General features: G+C 37.1%; 3 protein-coding genes across 5 annotated transcripts in view; 2 read left to right on the forward strand and 1 right to left on the reverse strand.

The window, feature by feature from the left end:
* The first annotated feature begins 881 nt into the window (after window positions 1–881).
* On the forward strand, window positions 882–7,783 carry psme2 (proteasome activator subunit 2). 3 transcript variants are annotated; one of them, XM_044339367.1, is made up of 12 exons: window positions 882–1,178; window positions 1,472–1,504; window positions 1,614–1,676; window positions 3,820–3,906; window positions 4,627–4,675; window positions 4,784–4,881; window positions 4,988–5,056; window positions 5,531–5,598; window positions 6,269–6,323; window positions 6,406–6,492; window positions 6,582–6,680; window positions 7,450–7,783. In XM_044339367.1, exons 1-11 carry the CDS (start codon window positions 1,131–1,133, stop codon window positions 6,660–6,662), a joined length of 738 nt encoding a protein of 245 aa, XP_044195302.1. In that variant the 5' UTR covers window positions 882–1,130; the 3' UTR covers window positions 6,663–6,680; window positions 7,450–7,783. The 3 variants fall into 3 exon arrangements, with proteins under 3 accessions (XP_044195302.1, XP_044195300.1, XP_044195299.1); XM_044339365.1 differs by lacking the exon at window positions 882–1,178 and adding an exon at window positions 1,284–1,382 and having other exon boundaries at window positions 6,582–6,685; XM_044339364.1 differs by lacking the exon at window positions 882–1,178 and adding an exon at window positions 1,284–1,382.
* Window positions 7,768–11,430, reverse strand: lsm5 (LSM5 homolog, U6 small nuclear RNA and mRNA degradation associated). Its single transcript, XM_044339368.1, has 5 exons — window positions 11,141–11,430; window positions 9,653–9,748; window positions 9,536–9,563; window positions 9,374–9,446; window positions 7,768–8,008 (listed from the first exon to the last, which is right to left on the reverse strand). Exons 1-5 carry the CDS (start codon window positions 11,184–11,186, stop codon window positions 7,976–7,978), a joined length of 276 nt encoding a protein of 91 aa, XP_044195303.1. The 5' UTR covers window positions 11,187–11,430; the 3' UTR covers window positions 7,768–7,975.
* A 1,141-nt stretch (window positions 11,431–12,571) lies between these two features.
* avl9 (AVL9 homolog (S. cerevisiase)) overlaps window positions 12,572–17,374 on the forward strand; it is a 35,602-nt gene continuing 30,799 nt past the window's right edge. The window contains exons 1-2 of the mRNA XM_044339363.1: window positions 12,572–12,884; window positions 15,730–15,850. Of these exons, the coding sequence (XP_044195298.1) occupies window positions 12,801–12,884; window positions 15,730–15,850 (205 nt within the window). The 5' untranslated portion in view covers window positions 12,572–12,800. The remainder of the gene's footprint in view (window positions 12,885–15,729; window positions 15,851–17,374) is intronic.

The raw sequence follows: 17,374 nt of genomic DNA on the forward strand, positions 1-17,374 counted from the left end.
GCAGTGTAAAGGCAGATCCTTGACTAAGGTAAAAGTACATATACAGCAATGTAAAAATACTCCATTACGAGTAAAAGTCCTGCATGAAAAATCCTACAAGTACATAAGTATTATGGGCTTGATGTAGTTAAAGTATTGCAGTAAAAGTAATCTGTGATTTTTGGTGAAATATTGGATCATTTGAACATTTATTGAGACGAAACCATGCGAGAAGTTTAGAGGGAAAACTGCTTACGACTTATAGACATCTGCAACATGACAAAGAGACACAACTACACACTGATTTTTTATAAGGTGTCACAAGACAAAAAGGTTGGGAGCCACTGGATTATTATTTAACGATTCAATTTGATTTATAAATTCATCATTATTTTATTTAATGTAAAATCTTATTCAGCAGATTAACTAGTTAAAATCAAATAAATGTGGTGGAGTAGAAAGTACAATATTTCCCTCTGAAATGTAGTGGAGTGGAAGTATAAAGTAGCGTAACATAGAAATACTCAAGTAAAAGTACAAGTACATCAAAATTGTACTTACAGTACTTGAGTAAATGTACTTAGTTACTTTCCATCTCTGACATGTACACATATGTGACCAAATCCCATGTGAAATATGATTCACATGTGCTTTTTTGGTTACTCCACTAGAACTGACTCAAGATTATGTATTGAATTGTATTTTTATGGTATTGTTTTAAAAAAAAAAAACAACATTATTATCTTAATAATGTTAGTTAATATTCTTTAAGCACCATCCTGCATGATAAAAGGGAATTTTAGACATAATGAGACCACGAGGTTTATTAAAACCAATATTTCAACCACGTCATGTGACCAGATCAACAACAAGACGTCTTTCACATAAGATATTTAGATATAGATCCTGTTTTTACTGATGAAGCTATAAAATCTACGCTGCTGTCTTCTGGAGAGTTTTGATGTTGTAAATGGAGACAGTGGGAGGCGCAAACTGCATCATCCCATATAAAATCGAAAGTAAACCGAATGAGGAAATAAAAAAAAGCACACTTGCGAGACGTCCTCGTCCTACAGGTTCTCCTCTGCACCTGTACACGTCTGATTCCGACGTATTTATTTGTATTTAACTGGAAAAAAGTTCGCTCGATCATGTCCAGAGCATCGACACTGAAAATAAGCAGCGGGAGCGCGCTTCAGGTAAGTTAATTAGGCTTTTAAACACGCTTTGTGCATGTAGGCCGTAAACACACCTACACATAAATACTTGAGATACTTTACGTTACACTGAATTCTCACGAAAAGCAGGTAGTTTCTTAAATGTTAAGCACAAACGAGTTTAAATGCATAACTAGTTGTTACTTGAATTGCTGCGGAAAGCCCCCTTCTGGGAGGAAAACGAAAGTAAACCCCAAAAGGTTCAATCTAACATGAGTCAGCAGTTAAAAAACATGATTTGCTTCACTTTGTCCTGTTTCTCTTGTTTCCTACAGGTGGAAAACTTCCGCAAGTCCCTTTATCATGAGGTTTGTGGAGCAACACACGTATTAAGTTGTCATTTTGTATGTTAAATGTCACATTTATTCAAAATAAGCAGCTGCAACACTGACTTTTTGTTGTTGTTGTTGTTTTTAGGCAGAGAAGTTGTTCTCCAGTTACATCCCCTTGAAGATTGTGCAGCTGGATGCTCTACTCAGGGTCAGCAAATGCAATATTTCAACACACAAAAGATATATTAGGGCTGTTTCATTATCGACTCATCTGTTGTACTTTTTCGATTAATTGATCAGTTGTTTGGTCCATAAAATGTCAAAAGATGGTGAAAAATGAGCCAAAGATGACCTCTTCAAATGTCTTATTTTGTCCACAATCTAAAGATATTCAGTTTACTGTCATAGAAGACAAAAGAAACCAGGAAATATTCACATTTGAGAAGCAACTAATCAATTTATCGACAAATATTAGTCAATAATATAAGGACAATGCACCAGTTTTTCTTAATGAGGTGGAAACTCTACCTTATATGTACATTAAATACATTTTAGAGCTGCAACAGTTAATGTATGTATTTATTGGGACCATGTACAGTGTTAAACATAATCGATGCACTGTACCAGAGTTAGCTTATAGCTCATTTTCATCTGCAATCCCTTAATAGTGGCACTTAACGATGAAGAGTCACTTTATTTACAGAGAGCAAAAAAAACAAAGTGTTTCCAGCCTTCATCAGTGTCATAAACATGCAGTAAAGATGCCTCTTAAATAGCAAACACACAGGTGATCCACTTTAAGGTAATTGGTATTGGACCTAGCAAGGCAATCAGATACAAGTTTGAAACTTCTAGACTTACTAACCCATAACACATATCAAATTTTAATCTGTTCATAGACACTATAGTTAAAGTTAGATCGGTATCTTATTAGAATATAACGAAGGGAAGGACTTGGACAATATCTACAGCCTTGTGAAAGAGTTTTAACATCTAAATATACACTGTGGATATCAGATGAGGTAAAAAAATTATAGATTTTTCAACGTCATCACCTCTGTTACTCATCTCAATTTTTTTCTAACACCAATGCACTTTGAATCTTAAATTTTATGTCCAAAATCCATGAAATGTCCACTTCAATTAGTCTTGTTCTCAAACTTTTACCAGTGTAATATTATTTATATGAGCAAAACAATATCTGACATTACATGTATTACATGTTATCAACAGTGGTTTAATGTAACTAAGTACAGAACATTACTTGAGTATTTGCATTTGATGCTATACTCACTTATACTTCCACTACATTTCAGAAGGAAATATTGTAATTTTAGTCTATTTGACAGCTTTTATTTACTTCTCAGATTAAAATTTTACATTCAATAACGTGCTTATATAACATAGTATATAATAATAACATAAGCTCATAAATTACACTGATTATTTTTAAAGATTAAACCAGTGGTTGTTACATTGTTAGAGACATTTCACCTCTAAACTTCTTACATGGTTTCAAATAAATAAACTGTTCAAGACCCGAAGATGTAAAACTAATATTTCACAAAGTTTTAGAAAAGTAGCAAAACTTTGTTTTTTCTTCTTTCCTTCTCAGTCTGTCGACTCAGGACGCCTCAGATTTATCTTATGACCTTTACAAAGTATAATACAATATAATGCTGCCTATACATTGATTCATCAGTATCAATAATGTAGTTTATTAAATGTAATTATCATATCAGTCACAGCCTGATTTTCTGCAGAACAAGTGCTTTTAATGCTTTAAGTAAATTTAGCCGACAATACTCGTGTACATTTAGTTAAGTAGGATTTTTACATGTAATGAAGTATTTTTATTTATTACTTATTTAGATCTTTTTTTACTTAAAGGTGCGATATGTAAGAATCAGAAATTCCTTCTCATAGCTAGCTAAAACCACAATATAATTCACATGCTTTGCAGTAACGTTAGCTTACCTGACTGTGTGTTGTGGTGGGTGCTGGTCGTTTGTTGACGTTAACAGACTCTGTTTCTAAGCTAACATTAGCTAGTGTTGCACCCTGTTGGCGCTGGAGAGAGGCGAGCCACTCGGGAACGCACATACATTTTTTGCAGAAAAACCGGCCACAGTCCTTCACATAGAAGTCAGTCCACAGGCTGTTATAGGCAACTGTCTCATTTTTGAAGTTACATTACAATCCGTTCACTTATTGGCAATACAAAGAGATTAATACATGTAAATTGCTTCACAAGTCTTACATATAGCACCTTTAAGTAAAGGCTGTTAGTACTTTTTCCACCGCTGTTTATCATCTCATCTTGTCTGTGTGGTTTTTTTTCTCTCCATCAGGATGACGCCCTCAGTATCACAGACATGTCTTCGCTTCAGGCTCCGCTGGACATCCCCATCCCCGACCCTCCGTCCCCAGAGGACGAGGTGAGACCAGCTCCATCCGTCTGTTTCACGTCCTCTGAACAATGATTTATATCCAGAGCATGTTACAGTAAAGGAAAAAAATCAATCACCTACCAGTTTATAGATATTTTAATCAAAGAAAATTAATTGGCAACTATTTTGATAAACTGATTAATTGTTTCAATCATTTTCCAAGAAAAAAATGCAAAATATTCTTTGTTTCAGCTTCACAAATGTGACGATCTGCTGTTTGTCTTTGTCATATACAATAGAAAATTTAATACCTTAAGATTGTGGGCTCTTACAAATTTTCACCATTTTTTATTCATAAATAATCAGCAGATTTATCGATAATTAAAATAGTTAGTTGCAGGCCTAGTTTATGTGAAAGTGAGAGTTTATCTGAAAGAGCACAACCTGTCTTTTAGCTGCTATATTTCCTGCTCCTGTTGGTGTCTTCACCTCTGCTGCAATAGATTTTTTCCTTATACGATTGTTAAACGTCGGCACAAAATAGCTTTTAACTCCACTGTAGCTGCTGAGAAGATGTTTGGCTTCTTATCGTTGTTAAAGACAAAGAAAATCACCACTGAATAACACAAAGTAATCATAAATTTCTAGTCCATTGCTCACACTAGAGGTGTCTTTAGCGTGTTGTATCTCGCTCTGCTAACTGACCTATTGAAGACCCGACTGCAACTGTGATCATCTTGTGTTGACTGTGCAATATTGATCTTTCAGGAAATGGAGACTGACAAGAATGAAGACGAGGAGAAGAAAAAGAAGAAAGGTAAAGTGTTTCTTTGTGGTCACTCTCAGGGGTAGACAGACAGTTAGCGTGTGGTGTCTGAATACATTAATATGATGGAAGTAAAAGCTTCAGTTCTTCTTCCCTCAGCGCCAAAATGCGGCTTCATCAAGGGGAACGAGAAGATCATGATGCTTCTGGATCGAGTGAAACCAGAGATCGTTGCTCTTAGAGAGACCATTATCATTGTAAGTGAAGCTGTAAAGACGTAAAGATGACTCAGGTTCTGCTAAAAACACTGAATCAAGACGCCATTTTTAACCAGTTTAACTCACTTGTGCTCTGTTTCTGTAGGTGTCCTGCTGGATCCAGCACCTCATCCCAAAAATAGAAGATGGGAACGACTTCGGAGTTGCCATTCAGGTACATTTCCATTCAAAAGACACACGCTGCGGCATGCATAGTGACACATTTCAGTCAAACTCTCTTGTTATTTATTGAAGGGCTGCAACTAACAATTATTTTCATTATCGATTAATCTGTTGATTATTTTCTTGATTAATTGATTAGTTGTTTGGTCTATAAAATGTCAGGAAATGAGGAAAAATGTTGTTGCAGTTTCCCAAAGCTCAAGATGCAACATAATGTCTTCTATTGGCCTGATCAACAGTCCACAACCCAAAGATATTCAGTTTATTATCATAGAAGAAACCAGAAAATATTCACATTTAAGAAGCTGGAACAAGAGAATTTCAGCATTTTTGTCTTTAAAAAATGACTCAAAACGATTAATCAAAATAGTTGGCGATTAATTTTCTATCAGTTGACTCATTGATTAATCGACTAATCGTTGCAGCTTTACTTTATTGGAGACTAATTACTTTACTTTAAACGCAGGAGAAAATCTTGGAGAGAATCACTGCAGTCAAGACAAAAGTTGACGGTTTTCAGACCAACATCAACAAGTAGGACCGCATACAAACTCTCTCTCTCTCTCTCTCTGTAAATATGTGTATATACACACTATATGGCCAAAAATATGTGGACACTCACCATCCGGCTGACATTATTACTGATTCGGATAAAATTAGCAGGAGATTGTTTCTGAGATGTTCAACAATCAAAAGTGGTGGAAGAAGTATTGACACATAAGTAAAATATGCAATACTAAGTAAAAAAAAACTCAGTTATGAGTAAAAGTCCTGCATTCATGTAAAAATATTAGTATTGGCAGCAAAATATACTTTAAGTATCAAAAAGTGAATTTAGAGAGTATTTATAATGTATTATTGGTATATTACTACTTATTTGTTGATATGTACATGTAAGCAGCATGTTAATGTTGTCAAGGAAGAACAAATTTTTACAACTTGTACTGTTAGATAATCTATAACGACACACATATATAATATTGATAAATAGCTGGTATCTATAAATAAAATAAATATAGTGGAATATAAAGTACAATATGTCCTAGAGGAACCTCAAAATTGTACATGAGTACCACTGACATTCACATATGAGTACAATATCTCAGTGTCCACATACTTTAGGTCACATAATGATGAATATTGCTACCTTTCCTGCTTTTCCTTCGCTGTGACACTCAGTATAAAACCGTCTCCGTTGAAACAGGTACTTCTCAGAGAGAGGAGACGCTGTCGGCAAAGCTTCCAAAGAAACTCATGTGGTGAGTGTTCATCCTGTTCCGTCTTCAAGCTTTCACAAATCATCCTTACAGACACGTTTAACTCAGCTCTCTTCACCTCCAGATGGACTACCGCTCGCTCGTCCATGACAAGGACGAAGCCATCTACTCTGAGATCAGAGTGATCGTCCTCGACGTCCGCGGCTTCTACGTAAGTCAGACTCTTATCAGCCCTCAGATATATCTGCCACCGTGCCGTCGTACTATGTTTTAATCAACTTTTCTACCTGTTGGCTTCAGGCTGAACTTTATGACATCATCAGCAAGAATCTTGAAAAGGTGACCAATCCGAAAGGAGAAGAGAAGCCGTCCATGTATTGAAGCTGGAGGGAAGCGGAGGTGAGGTATTGTAATTTGTCTTTGGCTCAAGTGTTGAACACAGCTGCATATAGAAAAAATACAAAGTACACACAATATACTGTATGTACATAATCACCATATATACAAACACATACAAAATAAACTATTGTACCCCTGATATATAGAGTAAAAGAGCATATTTAAAAGAATTAAAACAATAAAAAGGTTAAAAGGTTTGGCCCCTCTGACTGATATATTATTATATATGACATCATTAGATTATTAATAGTGAAGCATCAGTGTTAGAGCAGCATGTTACTGTTGTAGCTGCTGGAGGTGGAGCTAGTTTACACTACTTTATATACAGTTAGCTAGTTTAGTCCAGTGGTTCCCAACCTAGGGGTCGGGCCCCTCCCAAGGGTCAGCAGATAAATCTGAGGGGTCGTGAGATGATTAATGGGAGAGGAAAGAAGAAAAAACAAAGTTCTGATACACAAATCTGTTTTCAGTTTTTGGACTTTTTGGAAGTTTAGAGGGAAAAATCACTATTTGGTGGAGCTGTTAACAACTCATAGACATGTGAAATGTGACCCCGACTACACACTGCTTTTTGTAAGACGTCAAAAGCCAAAAAGGTTGGAAACCACTGGTTTCATCTTTAACAATGTGTTGTATTTTAAAAGCTTGTTATATTATCCATTGTGTCAAATATTCATCTGAAAAATAACTAAAGCTGTCAAATAAATGTAGTGGAGTAGAAAGTACATGTGAAGGTCTCTCAGTGTCGTATGTGTTTGTCTGATTCCAGGTGATGATCTGGAGGTACCACAGGGTCAGATTCTTCCATCCTCTGCCTCACTGCTGTTGTTCACATGGTGTATTCAGCACAAACCGACTCGCTGTGTAGTAATTCCGCATTTTCCTACCAATCAGTTTCATCTCTCGATTTTTTGCTTCTTCAGCTCCAACAGGGACAAAAACAAAAAAAACTGGGTCAAAGTTTTCTTACTGCTGTTGTATGATGACACTTTTTTGACTTTGTACCACTATTTGCACTAAATATATCTGAGTGTGCTTCATTGTTTGACTTTGTTTTCATAAATAGATAAAAGACAAATAAAGAAAATTGTGTGAGATTCTCATTTATTTGTAACAAAACTGCTTTTTTTTGTCATGTGTGATTCATGATACACTTTTTCTTTTAGTAAAACAAATAATCAATTAAGAATCTTATAACAAAAATACTTTCCGCCCTGAACGATCAACAGGGAGGAACAATAACAACACAATAAACAAAGGTAGACAACGTAGGAAAGGCAGTGATGATCCTCATCTCATACTTCAGGGCCTTCTCCACCAGGTATCAGCTGCACATCAGGACGGAAATAAAAGAAAATAAACAGACATTATTTATAGTGTGGAGGTCTTATGTTCTTCTTATTGACTACAGATCTCATGTGCAGAGCTACAACTGCTCTCTGGAGACTGAAAACCTGATCTCTGTTTAGTCTTTGGAGCCGTTTCTAAACAAGCTAACGTGACCAAACTCTTCATGATGAAGGATCATGTCACTCAGTGCAGCTGAGTGACTCACTGATGTGTTTTTAATAGTTTTTGGACAATAACAGAGGAATAAGATACATCAGGCTTTAGATACACACACAATACTAGTTAGTAGATCGACAAACTCTAAACTAGTGATCAGAGATAAGTGGTGTCACAGCTTTCTGCTTCAGGCTCTGTGCACGCGCCCATAAAAGGAGGCGTTTGGCGTCATTTGACTTTTTTTCCCCCGCACAAAATGGACCAATCGTGTGCCGCCTGCTTCTGTCAGGAGGAGCAGATCATTATAACGGAGAGATATGATGAATATAAATACATTATCACAGCTGCAAATAAGACGAGAGAGGAACGCTGGCACAAAACTGCTGATCGTGTAAATTTGTTAATTGAAAAACTAATTTGTAATTAGTTAATATACTTATTTTACTAATCAGTGCCTCCAACATCCACAGCAGCTCTTAAACTTTAAACTCGATGCAGCAGATTTAAACATTATACTGAAGACTCTGTCCTAGAATGAATGAATCAAAGTGAAATTAATATTATAGATTGAATATTATCTGTGATAGATACCAATAGACTAATCAATTTTATTTTATTTGTTTTGTTCAAAGTATTTTTTCATTAGTTTTTAGTTATTTTTATTATTTAAAAAAATGTGAAATACAGTAACAGAATCTCATCCCACATGTAACCCAAACCTCTTGCACCATTACAAATTTACATTATGACATCAAATCAATGACAAGTCTGATAAAAGACTAATCAATATTCTAATAGTTGCAGTAGCAGCAGTGTTAAACAGACTTGGCAGCAGATCAGGTAGTTAATGAAAGGACGAAGCTTTTTATTGCCGATTTCACTCGAAACTCAGATCACAACCTGCTCCGTACCAGGTCAAGTTTGCAGCATCAGTTACCATGGTGATCTAACCTTCATCACATTGAAAACCCCGGCTGTAGGCTCGACATACCTCACTAACCCACTCATCTCACTTCATTGTTGGTTTGGATCCAAACATGAGAGTTGTTGACAATAAGAAAAATAATACAGAAAATCAGCGACTACGTGCTTTAAAGGACACTAACAGGTCATGTTGACGTCTATGATGCAACACAGAGCTTATAAAATGAATCAGCTGTTATTGAATATGAAGGTTATTTACACACCATGGTGATGTTATTGCCATTGAGCAGAATCTGATCCAGTTTGGTTATCCTCCTTCCCTCTGGTGTGATTTCACTGAAACACAAACATGTAAAAGATCAATTATTCAACAGAGAAGTCAGTCGTTTGCTTCAGAAACTTAACGTGAAAAGACGTTTACTTACAATTCTGTCACATCCTCTAGAACCATGTCTGAAACATCTAGTTAAGGAAGAGATCTGGGACAATATATTAAGCAAACTGTAAAATCAAACACATTTTTATTTTGATTTAAAGGATACTGACAAAGTCATCGAACCCCAGCAGGGTACCGACGATTTCTTTATCGGTTTTCATGACGATGTGAATTCGAGAGCCGATACATTTGTCCACCAGCTCTGAAAGGTGAAAAAGAAAAAGAAATTAGAGATACTGTAGTTTTTTCTATAGTTTCATACTTTGCACACTTGTGAAGGCAACACCTCGAAGTTTTCTTTTAATAAACATTTACACACTTTTCATAATGGTCATTTGTTTTTCTGGTAATCATGTGTTATATCTACAAGCCAGAGATCTTAAGTTGCTCAGTTAAGAGCTGCTATTCTTCCTCTGGTCACTGAGGTTGGTTGTATCAGAAATATTCAGGAGGAAAACAGACTGTGTGAGCTGGAAGATTTGAGTAAAGTAGAAAGCAAATTATGGTTAATTTTTCCATGAAACGACTCAAAAAAAACCCCTTGAAATATTCTGGTTTACAGGTGATCAAACACTGGAACGGCTGTTTGTCTTAAAAGCCTGTAAAAGATTATTTAATTAGTGTTTATTCTGATTTCTCATTTTAAAGATTTAAAAACCACCTGTTCAGTCTGACGTTCATGTAACCTTTTTATAACGTCTACTCAAATGGTCTTATATTGTACTTTTTTTAATTTTGTTTTATCTCTGTATGGTTTGAAATCCCTGTTTTTATTGTATTTTCTAAGTTTTATTTCTGCATACTCTCTATTTCTCTATGTTGAAATATTATATTGTGTTTGAGACACCTGGTTGAAAGGTGCTGTAGAAAAGTTGACACTATGTAGTATTAACAGTATCAAAGTTGACTTGTATGAACTTGTGGTGTCTTGTACAACACAATAACAATTCTTACATTGTATATTTTCTTTGCATGTTATTTGAGTGCTGTATTGTTGTTAGGGCTGCAAATAAATATTATTTTCATTATATACTCATCACTTTTATGGTTGTTTTATGGTTCTGTCTTGTTTTGTCTGACTTTAACGATTATCAAACTGCTGGTGATTACAGGACGGGTTCAAAATTTTTCCAAGTCAGCGAGGAAAATCTCTTTCACTGTTTATATGGACACCTGACTGTTGTTTTAAAATCAATTTTAAAAATTGTGAACCTATCCTTTAATTTTCTGTCAAACGTTTAATCCACTAATTGTTTCAGTACTACTTGCATCCCCATTTTATTAAAAATACTAATATGTTAAATACTTAAATTTACCTCCTACTTTGACCTGTCGGTGCGCAGAAAATATTATTTTATTTAAATTAAAATGTGTGGCACGTAAACGACAAAATAACAGTGTTATTAATCTATATAACGTTAATCATAAAAGCACTGTTAGCATACATCGGCTACCTGCTAACACTAACTAACGAAATATTACTAATATTTAAACTTCCGTCAAAAAACGTCCCGCCAGCACGTCCTAGCTGTTAAAACTGATTCATCTTTAACTTCTGAAAACATAAACACAAAGTTATTTAGATTTTACAAACCAAGTGGGAGCAACTGTGATGGATTTGTCGTTGGAGTAGCCGCCATGTTCAACCAATAGACTCAACGTGCAGTCAGAACCAATCGAAAGAAGAACGACAGTAATCAGACAAAAGCAATCAAACCCGAATCAATCATCGAACAACTATCTGCCGCAGTATCGACCGGTTTGTTGTTTGCTTGTGGTCAATTATTTTATTTAATTGACCACAAGCGTGTTTTCTAATTTAATACATGTAACACAGATTATTGCTAGTTTACTACTTATTCAGTCTAGATCCACGTGATGGCGCGGGTTGCTCTGGTTAATGACGTAATTCTTTGAGTGGAACAAAGAGCATATATAGAGTCACAGTCAAGATAGTTCCCACCATGATATCTGTTCTCTACCAGGTGCAGAGGTCAAAGGTCATACTTCACTTGAATATTTATATTTCATGCTACTTTATAATTCTATTCACTGGTGGAAAGTAACTAAGTACATTTACTCAAGTACTGCACTTAAGTACAGTTTCGAGGTACTTGTACTTTACTTAAATATGTTCATTTGATGCTACTTTATACTTCCACTCCACTACATTTCAGAGGGAAATATTGTACTTTCTACTCCACTACATTTATTTGACAGCTTTAGTTACTTTTCAGATGAAGATTTGACACAATGGATAATATAACAAGCTTTTAAAATACAACACATTGTTAAAGATGAAACCAGTGGTTTCCAACCTTTTTGTCTTTTGACGTCTTACAAAAAGCAGTGTGTAGTCGGGGTCACATTTCACATGTCTATGAGTTGTTAACAGCTCCACCAAATAGTGATTTTTCCCTCTAAACTTCTCACATGCTTTCATTTCAATAAATGTTCAAATGATCCAATATTTCAGCAAAAATCAAAGATTAGAGAAAAAGTCCAAAAACTAAAAACAGATTTGTGTATCAGAACTTTGTTTTTTCTTCTTTCCTCTCCCATTAATCATCTCACAACCCCTCAGATTTATCTGCTGACCCTTTGGAGGGGCCCCGACCCCTAGGTTGGGAACCACTGGACTAAACTAGCTAACTGTATATAAAGTAGTGTAAACTAGCTCCACCTCCAACAGCTACAACAGTAACGTGCTGCTCTAACACTGATGCTTCACTATTAATAATCTAATGATGTCATATATAATAATATATCAGTCAGAGGGACCAAACCACTACTTTTACTGCAATACTTTAACTACATCAAGCTCATAATACTTATGTACTTTTACTGCAATACTTTAACTACATCAAGCTCATAATACTTATGTACTTTTACTGGATTTTTTTACTAGGATTTTTCATGCAGGACTTTTACTTGTAATGGAGTATTTTTATATTGCTGTATTGGTACTTTTACCTAAGTAAAGGATCTGAATACTTTCGGTTGTTGTAAACGTTTACCTAAGTGAAAACGGAAGTGCGCCGCAGCGAACTCTCTCGCTTCGTCTGTTCGCTGGCGCGTTAGGACGAAGCGGAAGAGAAAATCGGTCTGTATGCTGTTGTGTTTGGTTGTGCTCCTGTCTGCTGCGGACGGTATCGATTCAAGGGGGGGTCGAAATCGGCTCTGTTTGCTTGTGTTTACATCCGATTCCCCGACTTAAAAAAACAACCTCAGCACTGCCAAAACACCGGGCGGGCATGGAGTCACAGGGTAGGGACGAAGCGAAGGGACCGGTGCTGCATATCGTGGTGGTCGGTTTTCACCACAAAAAGGGCTGTCAGGTAGGTGAACCCTCTGCTCCACGCTAACACAAGCTAACTGCTAACGAGCTGATAATAAAAGACACATTAGCACTATATTAATGCATGACAGCTGCTACTGACTGCATCTTTACTTTACTTTAACTAGAGAGCAATGACTGTGCGTTTCCCTGCAGCTGATGATAATAACAGTTCCCTGTCTGACATGCATTGAAGAGTGTATAGTTAACATCAGCTGTTTGCTCTGGGCTCACAGGCTTATGTAACATGTGCTCTGCTGCCAACTTGGACATCTTTCCAGTTCAGTGTATTCAACAGCAGCACTGTGTGTCTTCATTACAGGCTGCAGCTTGCTCCTCAGAACCAGAACACTTTCTGCTGCACTCCTTTATCATGAAAATACTGCAAAAAAACCAACACACATCATAATACTACTGGTGGAAGAAGTATTCAGATCCTTTACTGAAGAAAAAGTACCAATACAGCAATGTAAAAATACTCCATTACATGTAAAAGTCCTGCTAAAGTACATAAGTATTATGAGCTTGATGTAGTTAAAGTATTGCAGTAAAAGTAGTGGTTTGGTCCCTCTGACTGATATATTATTATATATGACATCATTAGATTATTAATAGTGAAGCATCAGTGTTAGAGCAGCATGTTACTGTTGTAGCTGCTGGAGGTGGAGCTAGTACAAGTACCTCAAAATTGTACTGAAGAGCAGTACTTTAGTACTACTTTCCACCACTACAAGATACTTATAATGCACCCTGATATCAACAGTGTGGTGTTTTTGCATACAGTATTTAATCTGAACTAGGGCTGTGTGTTTGGATTTTCAGGGGGGGATAATCAGATTAAATGATAACTGATTTATTGACAGTTTACAGTACTCGAGTTGGTGTTAATGATACATTTTTCTCAGCGCTAAAAAAGATTCTATAACTAATCTGAGACAATATGTTGATATCTCACATTTAAGATATAAAAAATCTCTCCCACTTGTAACTGCAAACTAATTGATTCATCGTTTTGTCAGTTTTGCCCAAAATCCAAATATATTCAGTTTACTATCATGCATGACAAAGCAAAGCATCAAACTCTCACGTTTGAGAGCAAATAATTTGTATTTTTGCTTAAAAAAAAACTAAAACGATTATTTGATTATCAAAATAGTTGGGATTAATTTTCTGTCCATCAACTAATCGTTACAGCTCTAGTTTGTTTCTTTAACTTACATTGAACAGAAACACACTGACAGACAAATCTCACATGTTGGTTTTGTCTTTATTGTCTCTCTAAACCTGTTTTGACGAGATTAACCTTTAACTCACTGACTGTGACATTATGGTCTTTTTGCGTGACAAAAGAAGCGTTTAACACCCGCTAATTAGTAAAAGTTTACAGGCGGAGTTCAGCCTAAGTGTCTCTAATGCATCTTCTAATTATTGACTGAACAAACACTGTACTGCTCTCCGTTTGTCTCTGCTGCTAAAAAAACATGAAGGACTTGTTGTTCTGTGGCTCAGCGGCCTTGAAAGCAGCTGCTGGTTGAGCGGAGAGATAAAAAAAAAAAAAAAGGTGGTTTTCGATGTAAAAAATGTGACAAAACAACGCAGCGGAGCAGACGGTGCACATTCTTGGTCTCAGGTAATGGGTCCTGCTGCGTCTGGTGTTAGAGGTTATCTGATAGGGGTCAGTGATCTCCTGCTGGGTATCAGTAGATTGGGTTCCTGACTCCTTTTAATCTGTTCGTCTCCCTTTTCTTTCACCTGCTGCCCATCTGTCTCTCCGGCTGGAAGCTTATTGAACAGACGTCCGACGTGTCGTTATGAACTTCTCTCTTCTCTCCGGAGTCAGGAGTGGCGTCTCGCCCCTCGTACTCCTCGTTTATCCAGAAAGAGTGAATCATCGACGTCATTGTTGTTGTGGTTTTGTGTGTGTTTATGTGAGGCGTTCAGGATCAACAGGTTTCAGGTTAATCTTGTAACTGTCACCGCTGGCAGGAGGCCGGGCTTTGTGGGAGGACGACAATGACGACGACAGAAATCTGAACGTTTGCCCTTTTCTTCAGCTCAGTGGAAACATAATGAGGTCAATTAAAGATGTAAGATAGCACATTAGGCTACATAATCATGCAAAACAGGGTTTATATCTCCATTCTCTGATGAGAAAGTTGCAGGTTTTTGACCTTCAACTCTGGAAATTTTTAACATTTTATAGACAAAACAATTGATTCACCAAGACAAGACGGCATGTTAATGGATAATGAAAATAATCATTACTTGCAGCCCTAAATAATACCTTATTTGAAGTTCAGAGTGTCTCTTATAATGGCGCTTTATGCTTTTCAGGGGATTTTTTTTTTGCTGCAATACCACAAGTGGTCAAACATTGGCAGCGAGAGTGAGCAGTGCCGCCAAATCCAGCTCTCATTATACTGTACATCCATGCTCAGAAGTCACCAGAAACACCAGTTCTTTCTCTTGTTTCACTCCAGTCTTCCTCTCGTCTTTGTCCGTTTTATGAAGCGGATTCATAAAACCGAGCTGGATACGTTGAAACGATTCCAACTAAACTTCATTTCAATATGCACTTCTACAAAATTTGGGTAAAAGGCAAATTCCCTGTGTTCATCCAGGTGATTGACATGTCACATGATACAGAGGCGGCTCACACACATACAGACACATTCATATTCAGACCTCGGGGCAGATTACATCTAACCCTGCAGGAGGAAACCGGAGCACGTGAAGGAAACACTCATGAACTCACAGACAAATTAATTTGAAAGCCTCTAACATATAAATGGAGTGGAAGAGGAAATTGTGATAATGGTGAATCAGCTGACCGCTTTTCCCCACAGGTGGAGTTCTCCTACCCGCCGCTGATGCCAGACGAGGGTCATGACAGTAACCTGCTGCCAGAAGAATGGAAGTACCTCCCTTTCCTGGCTCTTCCTGACGGGGCGCACAACTATCAGGAAGGTTTGTCACATCTACGCTGTATATAACGTATATTTCACAACTTTGTGCAACCGTTTAGTGGAAAAATGCCTCTTTTTTTAAAACAATATGGCTATTTTCTATATATTTCTTTCTGTCAACAAACCAAAGCAGCAATGAACTGATCTACTAACAACATGTTCCTTCATTTTGAAGAGTTTGGTGACGTTAGCTTGTTTAGAAACGGCTCTAAAGACTAATAACAGTGATCATGTTTTCAGTCTCCGGAGAGTAGTTCTGTGTAAGACGGTTCTGCTGCTTCTGCACATGCTCAGTGGCGTCTGCCCTAAGCTGGGGACACCTTTTAAAGACTATCTGAAACCTACAAAGACTGGACAGACCACACATAAAGGTTGTTTCCACCATTTTTTATTTAGTCTTTGACAGTCAGGAAGGAGCACAAACCTTACGACTGATTAACGACACAGAAAACACACTGAACCACTGCTCCGTAACCACTCGAGTTCTGGTGGGAAACGACCCTGCAAATCCTGCAAGAATGATACCAAGTCCCAGTTGCTTTTATTAATACATCCATGGTTAATATGCAGTGCAGTTTGCGCTGAAAAGGCTGCAAAAAAAAGAAGGAAAAAAGAAGAAGTTTGGGGAGATCCTGGATGAATCGTAGATTATACGAAAGGAACTGGAGGTCACTTTGTAAAACGAACTTCAGGTTCTGCTCGGCTGTGTTGCTCTTTGATTTTATGTTGTAGAGACAGTCGTGCTTTTTACAGCTCAATCAGCTTTTGCTCCATTTCAGTCGCCACCACAAACCTTTTAGCTCGCCATCTCCCCTCCTTCTTTAATTTACTTACAGGTACGCCTCTCTCGTGACGTGATCGTCCGCCGATATCAGTCAAAAATATCAAACATGTTTAAAAAAAAAACCTTTCTGACTGGCAGCGACTGCAGATTAGAATCTTAACATACATCTCACAAACACGTTTTACCCACCACGCCCCAAATCATATTCACAGTCTGCTCACCAGTTGTCACGTGTGTCCCCGCCCGTTACACAGAACTACTCTCCAGAGAAAAAAAAACCTGATCGCTATTAGAGCCTTTTTCTAAACAAACTAATGAGACCGAACTCTTCATAATGAAGGAACATGTCACCCAGTGCAGCGTTGCGGCTCGCTGATGTGTTTTTAATGGTTTATGGAAGAACGACGGAGGTCTACGGCACAGAGGAATAAGATATATCAGACTCTTCATACTGACACAACACTTGTTAGTAGATCAGTTCATGAAATTTGTTGACTGCAAGAAAAAATCACCAGTCATATCCTGTAAACCTGGAAGTCAGTCTTACGTTACATCATCAGCTGCTTTATTTTTGTTCTGCTGATGTTGTAAAAGCAGGTGTCATCCAGGCTGTAGATTAAGATCAGGGCCTCTGTGTGTGTGTGTGTGTGTGTGTGTGTGTAGCTGCAGCGAGTGTGAGTGATAGTGTGGTGACTCTCTCTGTATCTTTTTTGGCAAACTGTCCCGTGTTGGTGTGCGTCT

Source organism: Thunnus albacares, chromosome 21, assembly GCF_914725855.1.
Source record: "Thunnus albacares chromosome 21, fThuAlb1.1, whole genome shotgun sequence".
NCBI classification, from domain to species: domain Eukaryota; kingdom Metazoa; phylum Chordata; class Actinopteri; order Scombriformes; family Scombridae; genus Thunnus; species Thunnus albacares.